This window comes from Drosophila teissieri, unplaced genomic scaffold (assembly GCF_016746235.2).
Source record: "Drosophila teissieri strain GT53w unplaced genomic scaffold, Prin_Dtei_1.1 Segkk10_quiver_pilon_scaf, whole genome shotgun sequence".
NCBI classification, from domain to species: Eukaryota; Metazoa; Arthropoda; class Insecta; order Diptera; family Drosophilidae; genus Drosophila; species Drosophila teissieri.
Genome location: NW_025224980.1, coordinates 495,777 through 518,535, shown reverse-complemented (window position 1 = coordinate 518,535; position 22,759 = coordinate 495,777). Strand labels below are relative to the sequence as shown.

Genomic DNA, 22,759 nt, shown 5'->3' with positions numbered 1-22,759 from the left:
AAAATTGTCCTGGAGCGCTTCATCACTACGTGGACTCCTGTCAACAGTGGTACAAAAAAATGTAATACCGCAGGTAAATAATAAGTGTATACGGATAAGATACTACTCAGAGATAAGATATTTTGCTTGACATTATCGAACGCGTTTATTCATTGATAAAGCATAGACAATCTTTCTTTATAAACAATTTTTTTTTAGACATAACAAGAGAGATTTCTATTTAGATATCCGTTATTCTGCTGTGGGAGTGCAATAGAGACCTTTTTTCGAATATCGATAAATATTGGGTAGTCAAATGAGAAAAGAAGAGTATATAGCAGTATTTATATGTTGAACAAGAGAGAACGCTATAGTCGAGTTCCCCGAGTGTTGGTGTGGCAGTTTTTAGCGTTTTGTGGTCGTTAGAGTGGAAACACGAATCAACAAACTTGCGTTGCGTCTATGTCTCTGGAGTCTACAAACGCTTCCTTCTTCCTGTTACATACTTTTCAAAGACTCTAGTATACCCTTTTACTCTAAGAGTTTTGTACAAGCAATTTGAAAATTTCTATCGATTTGCCAAAAAACTTTTTGCCACGCCCACTCTAACGCCCACAAACCGCCAAAAACTGTGAATTTTTGTTTTTAGCATTTGTCTTCTGGTTTTTTACCGATAGGCCAAACGCATTTTTTTATTTAATTTATTTTTCAAAGAATTTAGAAATTGCTCTTTTATAGACTGTTCTTATGGCAGCAAACAGATATATACCAAATGTTCTTTTTGTTTATTTTCAATTCACTTATCGAAGTACGGCAACTACATATATGTAGTCGTCCGAACCATCCCGAAGACTTTTGGATAAGTTTCTTGCGGAGCTTCAAAACTGAGAGATTGAAATGTGTAGAAATGGACGGACGGACCGATAAATATTTAATACTGATAAATTATATATAGACTTTATATAGCCGGAAATTTCTGTTTCTGAAATTTCTGCGCTGAAAACTTCAGACTGAAACCACAATATATTGTGCAAGGGTATACAAAAATTAACACATTTTTCAAAAGAGTGGACACTGCACAACAGTGGATGAGCACCAACAATTTAGCAATTGATTTTTCAGTTCATGGCATTCGAAGAGATTTTAAATGTATTTTTCACACTACCTAATCTGTGACTCCAAGTCAACAACCTTTCATGTGAAGCCATCATCTACAAGCAATTGTTTGATTGCTAAAATTGCACATCTTGAGTATGTCTATCACATATGTATGTACAATCTACATGTGTATGTACACTATACATTGTACCGAGATTAGAGAGCACAGAAAGACGATTAAGACGCTTTTGCCCCAGAGATTTTGAAAACCGCAGAGAAAATTTTATTTTTTAGGCGGATTGTGGTTGTGGGAGTGAGCGTGGCCATCTATCTTCTGAAACTTTCTCTGCGTCAACGTTTCTAGAATCTGCATGTCGAATTCAAGTTCGGTTTATCTGGCACTGTTAGTCTGTCCGTCAGTGTAAACGCTCCGTGTAAAAGATGGAAGATTGAAATTAAGCATACAGATTCTAAAAACATTGACGCAGCGCAAGCTTGTTCACCCATGTTGTCATGCCCACTGTAACGCCCACAAAACTGCCACGCCCATACTTTTGGAAAATGTTTTGATATTATTAAATTTTTTTGTTAGATTTGTAAGTTTCTATCGATTTCTAAAATTATCAAAATGTTTATATATCTATTATTTAAAGATCTCGACGTTCATACGGACAGATGGACTCGGCAAGTTCAAAATATTTACACTTTTTAAGGATGCAAACGCTTCCTTCTTCTTATTATTCAACACATCTAGTAAGCCTATATACACTGTACGAGTTCTGGTTCATTGTTATCTTATTTACTTACACTGTAGCAAATTAAACTATTTAAATATTAAATGCTAGGAAGTTTATAATACACGTAAATCCTATAGTAAAAGGGTATACTAGATTCGTTAAAAAGTATGTAACAGATAAAAGTAAACGTTACCGAGTCGATGTCCGTCTGTCCGTATGAACGCCTCGATGTCAGGATGTTGTGATTATCCATGCAGATTCCAGAGACATAAACGCAGACAAACCGCTCAACACTTTCACGGCCACCCTTTTGAAAACCATTGTTTTTTAATTTTATCATTTTCCTTGCCACTTCCTATCGATATGTCAATAAAAAATATTTTGTTTAATTATTTGTCTGACTAATTTCTATCGATTTGCTAAAAGAATTTCAAAATTTCTCCTTTGCTATCTGAACACTATTTGAAAACGGTTATTTTATTTTTGTGTGGAACCTAATTTTAGTGTTCTCTCTTGTGTTTTTTTTCTGATATCCTTACTCAAAAGCATGGTATAAAGGAATTTGGAAAAGAATTTGGATCTCAGCAAAGAACCTGATTGCTAGAATTTTTAATAATTCTCAAGAAACACACTTGCACTGCGTCTACAGACGGGCGTGTACATGCAAGTACAAAGTAACAGAAAAGGTCGTTATATTTGAAATTAAAAATAAATCTGCGACACGGCCTTCCTGAGCTTGCGCACGTCCTAGTGTGTTTACAATTCAAAACACGTTTTCTTTTCGTAATGCATTAACATTATTATTAGTATTATTTATCTATCTTTTTATTATAAAAGCAAATTTACACATTTCTTTCAAGTTTCGTTTCTTAGTTTATCATTGAATTTTAAGCCATTAGATCCGGATTACCACCAAGTTTTATTCAGGACATACCATAATCATATTGCTTTTTCTGGAAGCGTTTACATTCTTAATTCAATACAATCATTTCTTCCACCAGCGCACAGTTTGTCAAACCGGCCAGTCCATATTCTTATTAGCCTAGCACACAGCTTACAATTCGACAAACAGGCCATCATACATGGCACACACTTGACGCAATCTATAAGTCGGCCAACTAACCATCACCAGCAATCGTTTCCGGAATTCGAACTAATCTGCAACCAATTGGCGAACCACATAGCCCAAACCACATGGTTTACAAAATCTTAATCAATTTCAAGATCACAGCCCTCACTGGCTTGATCCATAGCATTTTTTTCCATGTTACATTTTGCTATTTCCCTAACTTTTTCAATATCGACAGTATTTTCATTGTCTACGATAGGTGTAAGAGCGAACGGCCTTGCTTCTTTCTAAGAAGCTAACTTTAGTCACTCTATTGGGCGTGCTATTAAGAGCCAGTTGAATTTCACATAAAGAATCCTGCCAAGATCCCTGGCCAGTTTCAACCGCAGTTAGCAGGGACATGAGAGTACTCATGACTCGCTCTACTTGGCCATTGGCACGACTAGCACCTGTGGCGATTAAATGAAACTCTATTTTCTGTGCTGAGCACGACCTTCATCAGCGATCAATCGAGAAGGAACACCAAATAAAGATATCAAAGACCTTACTGCCTTAATGTCACTTATAGTGTCCAGCTTTACGGTATGGGATAAATAGAGAAATTTAGTAAATGCTTCTATTAGCACAATTATATATTCCTTCTGATCATTTTTGCCGCTAAGCTTTTCCGTAATGTCGACATGAACTGTATGCCACAGGATGTCAATCTTAGTTCGGCTTGTTTTTTGCCAGACGGAGGCTTTGACAACCTGCAAGTAATGCAATTGTCCACGAATTTGCGATCATATTTGGACATTTTATCAAACCAATAAAACTCGTACATCTTTTCAAGAGTTTTCTCCCATCCAAGGTGCATGATTGACTCGTGGGCATTGTTGACAGCGGACCACCTATATGGCTTTGCGATTATAGGCAGACAACGAGATTTTCCGTTTCTTTGGATTTTCCTATACAGAGTCCCAGACCGTAGTTCGCAGCTTTTAGCCAAATCTCCGGGCAATTCGTCATTACGTAATTTAGAAACAATAGAAGCAGTTTCTTCGTTTCTTTGCTGTTCAGCCAACAACCAGCCATCAGATATTTCTGTCAGATTGATATGCTTTTCAACTATAGGAGTATACTCAATATCAAAATCAAAACTTTGTATGTACGACCACCACCTATGGACCCTGGGAGTTAACTCTATTTTTGTAAGAGAGGCTTTAAGCCAATTGCAGTCGGTAAACACAACGAAATTACGGCCATGCAAGTAATGACGGAAGTGTTTTATGGAGTTGTATATGGCAAGAGTCTCCAGTTCGTATGAATAATACGCGATTCTGCTGATGATTTCGTCTTGCTAAAATATTCGATAACTCGGGGCTTCTTTTTAATTCGGTGCAACAAAATAGCGCCATAGCCATCGGCACTAGCATCAGGTTGAAGCTCGATAGCAAATTGTTGGTCGAATATAGTGAGAACAGGTTTATTAGTCAAAATCCATATTACTTGTTGCCGTATTTGCTCATGCTCCAATTCCGGGAGTGGCAAATTAAAAAGGGCTTGAATTTGTCTAGGGTTTGGTCAAATCTCACCTTCTCTAACTTTAAAACCCAAATACTCTACAAAAGACTTGAGAAATGAGCCTTTTGCAACATTAAAAGAAAATCCTGCTTAAGTAAGTGGTTGCAATACAACTCGTAGCCTGTCAAGAGCCTCTTCCTTTGTATGTGCAACTATCATTACGTCGTCCATGTAGGCAATGGCGTATAAAAGGGTAAGATCACCTAAGGCACGATTAATGGCTCTTTGGAACACAGCAGGGGCATTTTTAAGTCCGAATGGCATAGTCAAATTGGCCTTCTGGGGTAACGAACGCTGTGCGCTTAATTGAATTCGGGTGAATTGCGATCTGTTGAAAGCCACTTGCCATGTCTATACAACTGAAAAACATGGCACCACTCAGCCTAGCAATCTGATCTGAAATAAGCGGCAATGGATACTTCTCAGAGACTGTATTTGCATTAAGCTCCCTATAATCCACACAGAGGCGGTCTGTACCATTTTTTTTCGTACAAGCAACATAGGGCTCGCAAAGGGGGAGTAACTAGGTCTTATAATGTTTGATTCTAACAGCTGTTGAATTAGATGCCGAACTTTTTCTTTTTTCTCTACACTTAACCTATACGGGCGCCTTTGAACCGTCTTATTTTGGCCGATCAGGCGAATTTCTAGCTGTCCTGTAGTCACACGGCTTTGTGGTATGCCACTAAAAAATGAACCCAAACCCGAAAAAATGAACTCTTGCAATATTGATAACAATTGGTCTCTATCAGATCCATGCACGTCGGTGTCTACATTAGCCAGATCACGATTGCATTCAGAAACTTAGATGTAATTGTCACGCCGATTCCCTGGCTCAAAATATCACGACCAATCAGAGCGTCATACCTGATGTAATCGTCTAACACTACATGAAAAAATATTTCAAATGAACGTTCACAAATCACAACATTTGCCAGTATATGTAATGTGCTACAAACAGTATTACTACCAAATACCCTTTAAAATGACTACGCTGCTTATTCTAGTTCCAGAAAGTCTCTGCGAGGCGGCTTCCTTGATGAGTGAGCATTCAGCTTCGGAATCGAAACAAAATTGGAACGACTAACCAGATTGCAATAAAGTTCCAAAGAGCTCAAGGACGGCACAGATGTCGACTTCTTTTACAATATTGATTTTTGTTAGATGACCAACGCTCCTGACGATCAGGACACACTGTAGAAACATGTCCATCTCTTTCGCACTTGTAGCAGGCCGGTCATTCCTTCCATGTAACCAGAGTGTTGTTTTGCACTGTCACTGTTTTTGAGCGACATTTTGTGGCCATTATGACACTTGATATAAGAATAGAGCTTAGCTCGTTTTCCTGGCGGAGCTGAAGTATTTGCTTTGGGATGCTGGCTCGGTCTAGCGTCAAACGAATAAGCTTTTAGTTCTTGGTGCAACTCGTTTCGAGTGTTGATATTTGTGGTAAAAACTAAACGCCCCAAACGCCTGTCAATTCCAGCTGCGTGTGCCAGTGCAACGGAGACTGCAATTTGTTCTACACTTAGCGACTTCCACCTGGCCATAAGCGAAGCAACCATACGGCTTCCATATAATGACAAGCACTCTTCTTCTGCAGGGCATCCATTTAGCAGATTCATAACTTCACATGCAGCTAATGTCTCTGTTCCCGCAAAATGTTGCAGAAACAATTCTCGGAACGAGTCCATGTTATGCCAGGAAAGCACGTCTGAGGCAGCCAATGAGACGCTCCCTTCCAGCGGCTTTCTGAGGGTCATCACAAGAGCGCTGCCGTCCAGTTGACTTTCGGACAATATGTAATCCACCGTTGAGCACCAGGATTGAGCGTCTGGACCTGTGCGTTCAGGATTAAACTTTGGAAATACGACAGAATTTGAGTTTCTAGATCTCTTTGTGAGTGTTGCACTTGTTTAAGCACTTCAGAAAAATGCAGAAAGTAGGAGTAGGCGATCCCACTTTTGTTGTCTGAATGCGATCACTATTATAATCCACGTCACTTTCTACCGTGTCGGCGCAACGTTTTCTGGCACGTTCTACTCGGAAGCGAGGCCTGTCTATCTTTTTTTGCTATAAAAAACTCAGTCTCCAGTACCAGAGTTGCAAAAATGCGTAGAACCAAAGTCTACCCGCAATACCAACGCACTTATTTCACTCCACACACATCAATACCAACAAACATAATGACATTTTTCCCAATTCCTGGTTAGTCCCATTCTTAACGGGAATACATCTATCTCATGCTCACTCCCGACCGCGACCAGACTACGTTCGACAGAAGCTTTTACAGTTATTTGCCACGCTTCCAAGAGGTAGAGAATGCGTTTTCAAAGAATATGCAAAACTAAATAAGCAACTACAAAGTAACAGAAAATGTCGTTATATTTAAAATTAGATAATATGTATATGTATATATTATTTATGTAAATGGTTCGGTCAACCGCTTTATATATAATATTTAAATAATACTTTTTATATATATAATATATACAAAATATTTTAAAGATATATATTATATAAATGATATTGTGACGACACTGGCTCGGGGTTGTACAAACACACCTGAGTCTCCACTTAACGGAGTCCTTTGTATATTTTTATTTGTTTCACTTAATATTATTATTATTACTTACTCATTGTGATTACAATTACTAATATGTTAAGTATTTAGTTGGGACAACAACCCACACGATCGAGGCGACCCAATAGCACAGAACGAAGCTCAAATACGATCGCTATCGTTTTCAGTCGCCCTCTTGCGTTTCCGTCATCCAGCTTTTAAAGACTTGTTTTCTTGGAGCTCTGCCGCGAGTAGCAGACCCACGTGTTTCGGAATGTACCTGCGACCGCGTTCGTGAGAATCGGACTACGCCATACCCGCACCCTTGCAGAGCAACGAAAAACCAGCTATCAAGTAAGCGCTTCATCCAGGGCAGTTCCCTGACTGATAATAAATTGTTAATAAAGAAATTAACGCATTTTGATATACCTCATTGCATCCCGTATTCCGAGTCCTAGCTTCTCATCCGTGTCAAGACTTACGAACCGCCGCCGCCAGGGCGTTGATTTAATTTCTACACGGACGTTTGCCGAACAACGTGACCGTTACAAAGCTCGACCGCCAGGTGGCGCAATCGAACCTGCTACAACCGCCGATGCGGCGAGCAGACCAATCACGGAGTGTTAATTCATTCGCTCTCAGGCATCTCATACGCTCCAATACAAATTCCTAACAATACGTTTAACCCCTTCTATATAAATTTCTTGTATAGGTTTCTAAGATACTATCCAGGCCAGAGAACAAGTGGCGCCCGAACAGGGAATATTCCAACCTGCATAGGGAGTGTGAAAAACTTGAACAAAGTGTCGCGATCGCAATCTCGAAAACTCCGGTAACCGTGTCCGGAACCAAGCCGAAGTGCCTAACCGAGATTAGGGCTTAACCTATCGTGCAGTCCACGCGAGTGAGTGCCAGTGATAATAAATAGACAAATTCGTAGACGCATCCATTGATAGACACCAGGGCGAAAAGTTCTAAACCTTAATCCAAAGACGACAAAACCCAAAAAGTTGTCCACAAACATGGACGCGGATCAGAAAATTCCCGCTGAGTTCGCTCCACGTAGAATTAAATATGCCCAGTTAAAAGCCGAATTACTAGCCTTTGCCGAGTCCGGAGCGACGTCACCGCGAGTATGTCTGTGTATCGGAGAGAATCCACCAATGGGATCTCCAATTGACGTACGTGATGCATGCTGGAGCGGGGAGCGCGGAGAGCCTGGCCACCTTAGCCAAGACTGTCGATCAATCTGGCCGACACGTCGAGTGTGAAAGTCACAAAGCTACTCATCGAAAGGAGAAAAACATCCTATTTATAAACTACAGTGTTTACTGCACCGGAGAATAACCGTCAAATAGCCACACAAGCGCAGGCAGCCTGTACAGTGCACCAACTGCCAAGAATATGGGCCCACCAAAGCGTAATGCATCCTAAAATCCCTCTGCGTCGTTTGCAGCAATGCTCACTGTACAGCAAACTGTCCTAAGAACAAGAACGACAGTTTAATTAAATTATGCAGCAACTCTACCGAAAAACACACATTCTTACACGGAACTTGAGAGCCGTCTAAACAAACGAGTGGCTTCAGCTCGTGATCGTACCACACCAGCAATTCACAAATTATTGGAACCGACTACAACTAACATCCTTTCGTCTGTCAGATACCTAACAGTGCCAAATTAGTCCTGTGCAAGCGCACTAAAATCAGGGTCCAATCAGCAGACAACCCAATTCATCAAACAAACAATCACGAGAACATTCAACAGCAGCCAATTGGCGTTGAACCGATTGTGCCTTCTATGCAGCAAAGCATGAAAGACTTTATGACATTCATGCAAGCAACTATGCAAGAGCTTACGAGGAACCAAAACCTCCTTATTCAAATGCTCGTTTCTTCTAAAACAGGATAATCAGGCATGGTAATCGGTACCGGATGTAATAGTTTTTTTTTTCGAATTCGATGTGAGGAAATCTTTTGATTTCTTTTTTAGGTGCTCTGGTTTTCGCAAAAATGTTTCAAACAGCATACTTTTTTATTTGCCTTTTATATTTGCATTGTTTGTTTGGAAGTCAGGAGAAGGCAGAAATTGGAGGGCTTTAGAATATCTAGAGCTGCCACCTTTTTCACACTTTTAATTCCGAAGGTCGCCATTACTTTTTTACTGCACGTTGACCATTTAAGTAATTAAATTAAATAGCATTATTAACAAACAACACTTTTGGCCCTCCTTTTAATTAATTAATAAATTCTTATATATTTTATAAGTAAATTTACCTGCCTTTTTCGTTTTACCAACAGTATGGAAACCTTCGCGATAGCTTTTAGCGACGTACTTATCGACCTGTTGCCAAATCGAAAATTGTTGTTGGCGACGGCAAAATTTTGTTTGTCGAATCTGAGGTAGGGTCAGAAATAAATTTTTCATAAAATAACTAAGGCAGAATGATTTTGTGGGGATGTGGAATTAACATCAACAGACCACTGAGTTAACTATTTTTTTCCACTAGTAAATAAGATCTGATTTGATATAAAACAAGAAAAAACGCTATAGTCGAGTTCCCCGACTATCTGATACCCGTTACTCAGCTAGTGGAAGTGCGAAGGATAGTCTTTAACACTGACAGTTTTTGGCGGCTTGTAGGCGTTAGAGTGGGCGTGGCAAAAAGTTTTTCGGCAAATCGATAGAAAGTTACAAGTCTAATACAAAAATGAAAAAATAGCAAAACATTTTTCGAAAGTGTGGGCGTGGCAGTTTTGGGCGGTTTGTGGGCGTGGCAAAAAGTTTTTTGGCAAATCGATAGAAATTTACAAGACTAATACAAAAATGGAAAAATATCAAAACCTTTTTCAAAAGTGTGGACGTGGCCGTTTTAGGTGGTTTGTGGGCGTTAGAGTGGGCGTGGCAACATGAATCGACAAACTTGCGCTGCGTCTATGTCTCTGAAGTCTGTATGTTTAATATAATTTTTCTAGCTTTTGTAGTTCCTGAGATCTCGACGTTCATACGGATAGACGGACATGGCCAGATCGACTCGGCTACTGATCCTGATCAAGAATATATATACTTTATATGGTCGGAAACGCTTCCTTCTGCCTGTTACATACTTTTCAACGAATCTAATATACCCTTTTACTCTACGAGTAACGGGTATAACAAGATAAAACGCTATAGTCGGGTTCCCCGACTATCTGATACCCGTTACAACACTGACCGTTTTTGGCGGTTTGTAGGCGTTAGAGTGGGCGTGACAAAAAGATTTTTGGTACATAGAGTTAAATTTACAAGACGGACAAAAATGTGAAAAAATTTCACAACATTTTTCAAAAGTGTGGGCGTGGCAGTTTTATGCGGTTTGTGGGCGTTAGAGTGGGCGTGGCAACATGAATCGACAAACTTGCCCTGCGTCTATGTCTCTGGAGTCCGTATGTTTAATCTCAACTTTCTAGCTTCTGTAGTTCCTGAGATCTCGACGTTCATACGGACAGACGGACGTGGCCAGGCTGACTCCGCTGTTGATCCTGATCATGGATATATATACTTTATATGGTCGGAAACGCTTCCTTCTCCCTGTTACATACTTTTCAACGAATCTAGTATACCCTTTTACTCTACGAGATTCAGCATGTAGATTCAGAGACATAGACGCAGCGCAAGTTTGTTAACCCACGCCCACAAAATGCCCAAATCTGCCACGCCCACACTTGAAAAATGTTTTGAAATTTTTTATTAGTCATACAAATTTATATCGATTTACCAAAAAACCCGACAACAATTCACGCAAAATTGCCACGTCCACTCTTTTGAAAAATGTTTTGATATTTTTTAACATTTTTATTTGTTTGAGATATGATACTTTTATTTAGACATATAAATTTCTCTCGATTTTCCAAAAAACTTTTTGTTTTATATCCTGGATGTTTATTAAAGAGCGCACAGCTCCTTTGCAAGGAATCAACCAAATTCTGTCATTTCTTCACTGGAATTCGGTTCTAAGACCTTTGTAAGTCTTACACCAGTATCACCATTTGAAAAGTATATATTGATACATGTTCGTTAAATACATATTCGTTAAATACATATCAAAGGAATCTTAAATTAAAGGAACATATTTGAACATCAAAAACTTCAACCAAAACGTGAAAAACAGCTACATTATATTTCTATAATGTTTGAAAGCAGTACCTTGTACCTTGTATCTTCTAACAGTATCTTGTTCGCCTTTCTATCGACACATAACACAAGTCTCTTGTTCGAAGGTTATAGCAGTACCAAGTCCCCTAAAAATGACAACTCTAAAGGTTCTAATATTGACCTGCTAAACAGTAAAAACTATTTTAGGATTTAAAAATAACGCTTTGTTGCGAACGGCCAGAAAATACAGTGGCGTGCAAGTATGAGTACATGTTTGCAACTTTTGACTGTTGGCCTAAATAAAAATGGTATTAGTTAAGCAAATGAACCCAAATTTTTACTGTTGATTCTTTGATTATTTATTTACAAATTCGTAAAAAAAAAATAAGAATAATGTAATTCTTTTCGTTAGGAAAAAAATAAAATTTAAATTAACTCGCATGTACTCAATTATGCTCAATTTGAATTTTTCAACAAAAGGTGGACAGCTCATTCAACTGAAAGTTTAATTTTAAAATTTTTTCGTTTGTTTTTAAGAAAGTTTAATATAAAAGTATAAATATAAAAGTTTTCAACCAAAAAGGTACGAATCTCCACGTGTTTTTGGCTCTTAACTATTAAAACCAATAATATGAAGAAATTGCCAATAAATGTTGAAGATTCAGTGATAAACCTTACTGAAAATGGATTTTCGACGCGTATAATAGCAGGGAAGTTAAATATAAGCCAATCAGCAGTCATTCGTGTTCAAAAAAGGCGAAACGCGGTACCCAAAATTCAAAGAAGAGGTCCACGTCGATTGTTGACCGATGCAGATGCGCGGCTTATGATGCAAAATATTAAAAAGGATAAGAATTGTAGACCCAAGGATGCTTCTGCAGCTATAGGCAAACCTGTCAGCCAGTGGACAGCGTGTCGAGCACTTAAGCGTATTGGATACGTTTCCGAATTAAAAAAAAAGAAACCGGCCTTGTCCGATAAAAATATAAAAGCACGGCTAAAATTTGCGAAGGCACATAAAAATTGGGAAGTGGACGACTGGAAAAAAGTTATGTGGTCTGATGAATCAAAATTCAATCGATACCAGTCGGACGGAAAACAATATTGCTGGAAAAAGCCTGGAGAGTCGCTGCAAAGACGGCACGTACAGGAAACAGTAAAACACGGAGGAGGAAATGTCATGGTCTGGATCTGTTTTACCTGGTGGAGCCTTGGACCAATAAAGAAAATAGAAGGAACTATGAAAGAAGAGGACTATTTAGATATTCTGCAAACCCATCTTTGCGATTTTGTTGACAAATGCGTTTATAATGAGAGTGATATCACATTCCAACAAGATGGAGATCCGAACACACGTCCAAAATCGTGAAGGAATGGATCGAAAATCAAGATTTTAAGTTAATGGAGTGGCCAGCTCAGAGTCCTGATCTCAATCCAATCGAAAATTTGTGGTCGATTGTGAAAAGACGATTGGGACACTACGAATCGGTTGCAGCAAACCAACACGAGATGTAGCAACGAATCCAGCAAGAATGGAAAGCTGTTCCGAAGGAAATTATTCAAAATCTGGTGGAAAGTATGCCAAAGCGTATAAAAAGCGTCATCAGAATTAAGGGTCTTTGGACTAAGTACTAAAAGATAAGCTTTTGTTGAAAAATTCAAATTGAGCATAATTGAGTACATGCGAGTAAATTTAAATTTTATTTTTTCCTAACGAAAAGAATTACATTATTGTTATTTTTTTTTTACGAATTTGTAAATAAAGAATTAAAGAATCAACAGTAAAAATTTGGGTTCATTTGCTTAACTAATACCTTTTTTATTTAGGCCAACAGTCAAAAGTTGCAAACATGTACTCATACTTGCACGCCACTGTACATTTCATTTGGAAAATTGTTGTTTTATTTGAAAGTCTGATTTTAAATATAAAATCAATCAATGCGTTTTGTTAACAAAAATTGTGCATTTTTTTTGGGGTAACGGGTAACGTTAAGCCACATTTTCTTAAGTTTTTTGTTAGATATATCCGATACCTTTTGATTATTCTATCAGTCGTTAGGATCCACGAAAAGCTTTAATTTCTTCTTGTGTATACGAGTATAGTACAGACGTCTGCACGAGTGCACTCAAAATTTTCGCTTAAATGAGTACTCACAAGCTTAAGTTGCAATTCGGCGCGCCGAAACGGTTTCAATAGAGTTAATTGCGCATTGGCTAGCGTTGTTTTTGTTGTATGTGGAATGAGTGAAATTCAAACCAAAACGGAATGGATAGAATGAGTGGATGCAGAGTAAATGTTTAGAGTACTCGGATAAAATTTTGACATTCTCGTCATTCATGGCTTGCAGAGCAGACGCAGCAGAGCCGAAAATTTTATAATAATAAAAAGCAGAGCTTGGACGAAAGCGTAAGTACTTTAGTAATTGTAAATTGTAAAAAAAAACAAGAATGAACGCTATAGTCGAATTCCCCGACTATCTGATACCCGTTACTCAGCTAGTGGAAGGATAGTCTCTAACACTGACAGTTTTTGGCGGCTTGTAGGCGTTAGAGTGGGCGTGGCAAAAAGTTTCTTGGGAAATCGATAGAAATTTACAAGTCTAATACAAAAATGAAAAAATATCAAAACATTTTTCAAAAGTGTGGACGTGGCAGTTTTAGGCGGTTTGTGGGCGTTAGAGTGGGCGTGGCAACATGAATCGACAAACTTGCGCTGCGTCTATGTCCCTGGAGTCTGTATGCTTAATCTCAACTTTCTAGCTTTTGTAGTTCCTGAGATCTCGACGTTCATACGGACGGACAGACGGACATGGCCAGATCGTCTCGGCTATTGATCCTGATCAAGAATATATACACTTTATATGGTCGGAAACGCTTCCTTCTGCCTGTTACATACTTTTCAACGAATCTAGTATACCCTTTTACTCTACGAGTAACGGGTATAATAATATATGTGTAAATAGAATAACAAATTAATAATTAGCTCAATTGAAGTGTTTGTCTCCTTGTTTAGTGTACCACGTGCTGTCTTTTCCATGTGTTCATATTACAAACAAACTTTGTAATCACGTAAGTGTATAAAGCTTCTATGTTGGTATATTTAGAATTTATAATTATTGACCGCATGTTTCGTTTATAGCTTTCGGATGCAGTCGTTTCTATGCATAAAGACATTAAATCCAAACTTTTAAATGGAGAGTATATTTTCAACCTTAAAAAGGGACGTAGTAAAGTTTGGGAAATATTCGCCAATATAAAAGAAAAGGATGGAGAGGACATATCTGGTGTAGTTGCCTGCAAAAAGTGCTACAGTGTGTATAAATTTACTGGAAGCACTTCAAACTAAACAAAGCATAAATGCTTCGTTATGAACGCCGATCTTGGTAATGCTTCGCACGTCGAAGTGAATTGGAAAACGAAACAAGAGGGCATAGAACTAATACCAAAATGGTCAGTTAAAAATTGCCTCTCCTTTAAAATGATTCAGGATTCCGGCCTAAAACAATTTGCAGCGTTCCTTATTAACGTTGGAGCAACATTCGGGCCAAACGTAAATGTAGAAAAGTTGTTGCCGAATCCCACGACCATATCGCGTAACATTTCAGCTATCGACGAAACTTATTTTGAAAAAACAAAGCAAGATGTTGTTAGTTTTAAAAGTTTTGGATATGCGGTGACTAGCGATATTTGGACAGATAATTATTTAAGATCGTCATATATCTCATGCACAATTCATTACATTAAGGAAGGAGCGCTAGTAGGCCATCTGTTGGTAATAAAATCCATGGAAGGTGAATCCTGCACTGGTAAGTAAACTATATATGTAACATTTTATTAGTAATTCAATTTCATTTTATATTAAAGGTACCACTATACTAAAGAAAATGCGTGGTATACTAAATGACTTTGGTTGCTTAAAAAGTTTTTGCCCAACTAGGTGGAATACCATTTTCTTTTTGTTTAAGTCAGTGGAGGTCAATTGGGTTGAAATAACAAATATTTTAATTGAAAACAAGAGAGAACGCTATAGTCAAGTTCCCCGACTATCTGATACCCGTTACCCGTTATTCGAAGTGCGAAGGAGTCTTCAGCACATAATTATCCAACCATCCACCTAACCATTCCATATATTAAACAAGAGAGAACGCTATAGTCGAGTTCCCCGACTATCTGATACCCGTTACTCAGCTAGTGGAAGTGCGAAGGAGAATCTTCAACACTGACAGTTTTTGTCGGTTTGAGGGCGTTAGAGTGGGCGTGGCAAAAAGTTTTTTGGCAAATCGATAGAATATTACAAGACTAATACAAAAATGAAAAAATATCAAAACATTTTTCAAAAGTGTGGGCGTGGCAGCTTTGGGCGGTTTGTGGGCGTTACAGTGGGCGTGGCAAAAAGTTTTTTGGCAAATCGTTAGAAATTTACAACACTAATACAAAAATGAAAAAATATCAAAACAATTTTCAAAACTGTGGACGTGGCCGTTTTGGGCGGTTTGTGGGCGTTAGAGTGGGCGTGGCAACATGAATCGACAAACTTGCGCTGCGTCTATGTACCTGGAGTCCGTATGTTTAATCTCAACTTTCTAGCTTTCGTAGTTCCTGAGATCTCGACGTTCATACGGACAGACGGACGGACAGACGGACATGGCCAGATCGACTCGGCTACTGATCCTGATCAAGAATATATATACTTTATATGGTCGGAATCGCTTCCTTCTGCCTGTTACATACTTTTCAACGAATCTAGTATACCCTTTTACTCTACGAGTAACGGGTATAAAAATTAGAGAAATGTTGCACTGCAGATTCAAACGATAATGCCTGCATCGCACACCTTAAGTCCGATCAAATATCAATAGTTATCCATCGATATCTTACTAACTACCATAAAATAGCCCTTTTCCTTTTTCTTTTTTTCTTTTTCCTTTTCCAACAAATAAACTTGTACAATGCTCAGCAACCGAAAAAATAGAAATTATAGAAGAGTGCAAAAATATTATGAATTTTCAGACGCAAGAAATTTAATTTCGGAAAAAAGGTGCAAAATTGCTAACAATTCTAATACAGTAAACCAAATAATGTTTCTCCATTCTGTTATTGAAAAATAAAATAAATAAAATATATACTAATACATACAAATTATTTCATGTCTTTCTATTTTTCTATGTCTTGCGTTCAAAAGCAAAACGAAAACGAAAAAACAAACACGCAATAAATTTGACGTCGGCGCACAGTAAACCGTTTCGGTTATTCCGAGTACTCGGTCGCGAGTACTCATTCGTGCATTGCCTCGCCGTTCGGTTATTATACCCGTTACTCGTAGAGTAAAAGGGTATACTAGATTCGTTGAAAAGTATGTAACAGGCAGAAGGAAGCGTTTCCGACCATATAAAGTATATATATTCTTGATCAGGATCAATAGCCGAGTCGATCTGGCCATGTCCGTCTGTCTGTCCGTATGAACGTCGAGATCTCAGGAACTACAAAAGGTAGAAAGTTGAGATTAAGCATACTGACTCCTGAGACATAGACGCAGCGCAAGTTTGTTGCCACGCCCACAAACCGCCCAAAGCTGCTACGCCCACACTTTTGAAAAATGTTTTGATATTTCTTCATTTTTGTATTAGTCTTCTAAATTTCTATCGATTTGCCAAAAAACTTTTTGCCACGCCCACTCTAGCGCCCACAAACCGCCAAAAACTGTCAGTGCTGAAGACTCCTTCGCACTTTCACTAGCTGAGTAACGGGTATCAGATAGTCGGGGAACTCGACTATAGCGTTCTCTCTTGTAGTAAATTTTTTACTCATGCCTTTACCACATTTGCCAAATCCGTTTTACTCAATGTCTCACTCAGTCAGTCAGAACTTTGAGAAAGAGTACCAAATGCTGCTTTGACTGTATTCATGCAGACGTCTGGTATAATACTAACATTCGAAATGGTGGTCCGTGGACGAGCACGATGATTTCATGGATGCTTTCAAATTTGTGTCAAGTAACAAATTATTAATATTTCCTTTAAATTTAATTATGCATATTTAGTTAAAATTCAATACATAATTTTATTTTCTATTTTATTTTTTTCCGCCTTTTATTAGTTCAAAATTTCTATTTTAAATTTTTTACCGCTTCTTAGTTAATTATTAATCCTAATCCTAATATAATTATGTTATATCTTTTAGAATTTCAAATATTGTAGTTAAATAAAATAAAATATGTATTAATTAATGAATTGTGATTTTTATTCTTATATTATATGTTCCTTGCGAATGTGTTTGATTCGAACTCATTCAGAAGTATAGAAGTATTCCGAATAGCCCATTTGTTCGTGAGAAACGTTTACAGAAGCTGTACCAAATAATATTCTGAGAAGGAATATTTTTAGAATAATTGCAAAAGAAATATTCCTCATTTATGCCCAGCAAAATGGAATAGAAAATTCCTACATACTTCAGACTGGGCACTCCTGGATCAAGTTATTGAGGCTGTTGCATGAATCCTAATGGGTTTAGTTATTGCCGTGCTGAAACGGGAATGTGACGTAAATTCAACTTTTTGCACAAGGGTCTTTAGGAAAGTAAACCGATTAGTCAATACGTTTCTAGTTAAATATAAATTTGGAAAAGATCACCTGTTAATCACTGCATAAAGCTACATATGTACATATTTGATTGCAAGTGCAGTGTTGCTTAAACAAAACTACAAATATATTAAAAAATGTCAACCAGCACAAGTGTTTAATCAATGCAAACTAATTTGTAATTTGTTCGGCTTACTGTACCTTATTGCATTGTTTCCCTCGCAGCGCTTTTAATTTGGTTAAAAACATTTTTAGTTGTTTAGTTTGGGTAGTTTCGGTTGCGTATTACAAAATTACACAGCTCATGGTTAAAACTGATTTAATAATTGACTTGTTTATATTGGAATATTACCTTTTTCGGGTCTTTCTTCAAGTCTTTTCATTTACAAATGCAAATGCTCATTTGGGTTTGCGTTGTTAGTTTTATAATGTTCTCAGATGTATGCAAAATAATTTTCTGAAAAAAATACTTCTTAAACTGGTACGTATTTCTACGCATGCATATGACTCGGAGCAAATAATAGAATATTAAAACAAACTTCTATTGTACATTCATTGGGTATTGTAGAATACACCAAATGCATCTTCGTGGAAGTTCCCCAAAAACATGCGTTGAAATAGCGGCAATATCCTTGTCAAAATTGGAATTAAATGTGTTGAACTTTAAAAATCGTCGAATGTGGAACAACGAAATATGAAATTGAGCCATGCCTACTGGTGCTTATCTTCTGTGGGACTACATAGAAATATTTCAATTCATTATGTTCTTAGAAATTTAAAAATACATCATAAATTAAATTCTCATAATATAATAGTTTTATATTGCGACTGTAAACTAATTACGTGATCTAAGTACGACTGCGTACGATCTGGCCCTGTCTGTATGAACGTGGAGATCTCAGGAACTAAAAAGCTGAGATTAGGCCTGCAGACCCATGTTGCCCCGCCCTCTCTAACGCGCACAAATCGCACAAAATTGCCACACCCAAACTTTTAAAAAATGTTTTGATATGTTTAAAATTTTTTTGTTAATCTTGTAAATTTCTATCGATTTGCCAAAACTTTTTTGTCATGCCCACTATAACGCCTACAAACCGACAAAAACTGTCACGCCCACACTTTTGAAAAAAATTTGTATTTTTATTTTCATTTTAATATTTTTGTTTTCCAATTTCTACCGATATTCCAAAAAAGGTTGAAATTTCTTGTTCGTACTTCCACTAGCTGAGTAACGGGTATCTGATAGTTGGGGAACTCGATAGAATGCTCTCATGTTTGTAATTAGTTTTTCTTTATATCGCAAGTAGAAATTTCGTTTTTTAAATTAAATTGTTCTTAAATTAATTTGTTTATTCATTTCTCAGAATGTGAATAGAAAAAGATAGAAAGCTATAGTCGGGTTCCCCGACTATCTGATACCCGTTACTCAGCTGGTGAAAGTGCGAAGGGGAATTACAACACTGACCGTTTTTGGCGGTTTGTGGGATTAGATTGCCAGTCAATAAGCTAATATTGTTAAAGATAATAAAAAAAATTTATTAACAAAATTTAAGAAAAAGGTAATAAGTTTTTAAAAAAGAGATATTGCATGGAGAAGTTTCCCTTTTCGTGTTTGGTCTTGCGTGTATAACAGTGTTGTCCATGATACATGTATAAGCATAAGCTTATAATATTATAATGGTGACCACGAGCACGACAGGCAAATCAGAGACGCTCTGTTATGATTCCGAACATTGTAATTCAGTGGAGCCCAATTCCTTATCCCACGGGAATTATTTGTGAAGCTTCAGCAGAAGTGTTCGGTTTGACGCGTGCATACGAAAATTAAATCAATTGCTGTTTAACCGCCAACAAAGTAATGTTTTCCGAAGACAGAAAATATAATTTTATTAGCATTTGTTGGACCATGTCCACGGGGTTTAAGGATTGGCATAGGGTACAAGTGCGTGTGGTGTTGGGATCAAGATGGTGCTTATGTGTTACGTCCGAGTGACCAATTCTAATGTATTTGATTTGGTTCTTCTTGTATTATATGTAGTGTAGAGGGCTGCATAACACCATTCAAACCGGCAAATGAGACATTCGTGTTGAAACGAACGAAGTGAATTCGGCGCGTTTGCAAATGAACGAAGTGAAGTCGGCAACATGCGCCGACTTCAATTCATTCAATTCAAACGGCACATTCTGAAACGAATGAAGTGAAGACCGAGTAAAGTGAATGGGTGATTCGAATGTCTTGTCTGCGTATGTGTGTGTGTGTGTGAGTTTCAATAAAAGATGCTAAATTCGTGTTTTAATATTATTACATAACTGATAATACATTATATTCTTATCTTATAAATATATTTTTTTAATTTTCAATGTTATTGTGTAAAAACATAATTTTATTAATATTTTCCGAGTTAAGCGAAATGGCAGTACGTTTGTCTGTTATTAAATAATACACAAACACAGAAAACTTAGACTTACCTCCGCGCTGTCCGAACTCATTTTACACAATGACAACATAAAGAATTCAGAGTACTCTGAATTTCTATTGAACATTCATTGGCTTCATTTAGTCTTTGCGCGCATTCATTGACTTCGTTTCGTTCGGGTGCCCAAAACTCCGAACCCATACGAAGTGAACGCAAAGAGATCGCGACAACTGAATGGTATGTATTCTGAATACTTACTAAAACGAATGAGTACTCTAAATGCAAACAAAGAGAATGGTGTTATGCAGCCCTCTAATGTAGTGGCGAATGAATAGCCGCGAAATAAATTTTCGGTCAAGAAGCATGCTACAGATAATAAAAGCTTTAAGCCAAGCTTTGGAGCGTATGGAAAACCGCAAACGTATTTGAGCTTAAACGCAGACAACCTTTTTCGCTTTTTATAAGTCGCGCTTTTATTGCACGTGCATAAACTTCGTGAGCTGCATTTTTTTCTTCGGCCGGACAGAATTTTGGTCAAATATAACAGATAACTCATAGCTGCGTTCGTGAAGATTTGGTAAGCTCGGGTACCAATTAGGACATTTTCGATGCTGCTGAGCCTGATCATAAGTCGCTGCGTCCGTTTCCGTATTAAATTTATTTTCTAAATCGAGATCCGGTGGAGTGTACAAGCATTTAAGTTGCTTCCACGACCAGATAAAAATTTGTGTTAGAAAAGGGTTTAGCCAGAGCTTAAGCAAATTCAAGTGAGTAGAAAAATGCTGCCTTTTGGTGTGTACAATGCGTAACCCTTCTGTTGTCTTATCGGTATTTGCTTATCTTATCGCTATTTGCTGTTGCTAGATTTTTGGAAGTTTCATTGGTGGTTAAGTTCTGGGTAGTTTCATTGAGTTGTAGGATATGTTGCGTTGTTGTGTATGTTGAGTTGACATGTTTTTATAGCGCGATCTTATGTTGAAATGTGTTTTTTATTTTTTGCTTTTGGTTTCACGTATTTGAATATTTGCGTATTTTTGGCTAGTTGTAGTTGGTTTCGTAGAGCAAGTTGTTCGTCAGTTTTCTTCGGAAAGCTACTAGGACTAGCCTGAGTGCTGCATTTGATGTCGATTTTAATTTGGTCATTGTAGTTTTTAGTGCGTTTCCATTTGTCCGAAATCTGTAGACTATTTTCTAGATCAGTATGGCTTTTGTGATGTTCAGTAGGTTTGTGTTGCAGTTAAATTTAAGGTTTGCCAGGCATTTTATAATATTAAGTTTGTTGAAAAATTATGGTATGAGGGAGTTAATGTGTGTGTTCGAGCTGTATATGTTATTTATTATTAGTCCGAGAATTTTTTTTGGTGGTTAAAAGTTTAGTATGCTTGAGTATTGGGTTATAATTGTGCAGTGACATATGTGTTTTCTAAAAATATGAAGATGTTGGCATTGTGTTGGGGAGAGGGATGTGCCTAAGTATCTTTCCCACTTATTTATTTTACTAAATTGGTGGTTAAGGTTGACTGGTTAGGTTAAGGTTGGGCTGTTATTGCTGATAGTTGATCTAATATTGTGTTACGGCCTGCTGCTTTCGATGGGGCAAGGCCGGCTAGCCAGTCATCAACAGGGCGGATTCTTCCCCTGTGCCCACAGGTCGCACCATAAATTCCACTCGGCATGGAATCCACAAAAACAACAAAGAAACATCAACAGAAACTACAAGTGAAGGACTAATACCGGACGACACGACGCAGATTTGGGTCTTCGATGGAAAGGACCCTGACGCACCCATCCCTACCAAGGATCCGTCTATTTCCCATTTGAGGATCTCCCTGGCATGTGGTTCATCGGCTTCCTCCAGGTTATCGGCTCATCCGTTCATCTCCCCCCCCCCTTATTAATACACTCTAGCAATTCATCGTTATAATCTTTACTTATTTATATATTCAATTATACTAAACAACATTTTTCAATTTTTCAAAAATTTTAGGCTACCATCGCCCTGGGCCAAAGCAAATACGATACAAAAAAAAAGGACGATGAAAGAGCTGGAGAGGACAACAAAGACGCGAAACTACTGCACGGGTATTGACATATAAATATATATATAAATTAATAAAATTAATAAACCCTCATTTCACTTCAGAATTCCTGCCTACATGGAGCTCCAAGGAGGATCAGGGGCTGAGACGGGTCAGGTGGTTATTTACAAAAGGTCCATACCCCTACACAGGATCGGCCTGGTCTTTTTGGAGGTCGTATCTCAAGATTTAGATTTAATTTTGCTTGGACTCGGCGCGATTTAATTATACATAAGTTATTGGTTATTTATATCATATTTATAATTTTTTTATCATCGTTTTACGTGTTTTAGGTTTTATCGTCTTTCAAACAAATATTTGTGTGAGTGTTTATGGCATGCTAAACGCTACTAAAATAAATAAATAAATAATTACACACAGACGAATATTTCACATAATTTTAACACGGGCACATAAATAAGTTAAATAAATAAATAAATAACGATTAATAAATAAATGGAAATAAATAAATAGATGCGAATAAATAAGGCGGATTAAATAAATAAATAAATAATTATTCTACATTTTTTTCTGGCCGAGCTTC

The 22,759-nt window shown here is 37.6% G+C and overlaps 1 protein-coding gene across 7 annotated transcripts in view; it reads right to left on the bottom strand.

Annotated features, from left to right (window-relative positions):
* Window positions 1-18,420, bottom strand: part of LOC122625474 (sialin) — an 89,115-nt gene extending 70,695 nt beyond the window's left edge. The window contains exons 1-3 of one of the 7 annotated variants that reach the window (XM_043805567.1): window positions 18,073-18,347; window positions 17,922-17,947; window positions 17,591-17,663 (exon numbers count right to left, since the gene is read on the bottom strand). Coding sequence is in view for 5 of the 7 variants with exons in the window: in XM_043805571.1 (XP_043661506.1) it covers window positions 17,922-17,947; window positions 18,073-18,103 (57 nt within the window). In the remaining 2 variants the exon portion in view is untranslated. Of the gene's footprint in view, window positions 1-17,590; window positions 17,664-17,921; window positions 17,948-18,072 lie in introns of all 7 variants that reach the window. The other 6 variants (XM_043805571.1, XM_043805572.1, XM_043805566.1 and 3 more) reach the window with 6 other exon arrangements.
* Window positions 18,421-22,759: the final 4,339 nt, after the last annotated feature.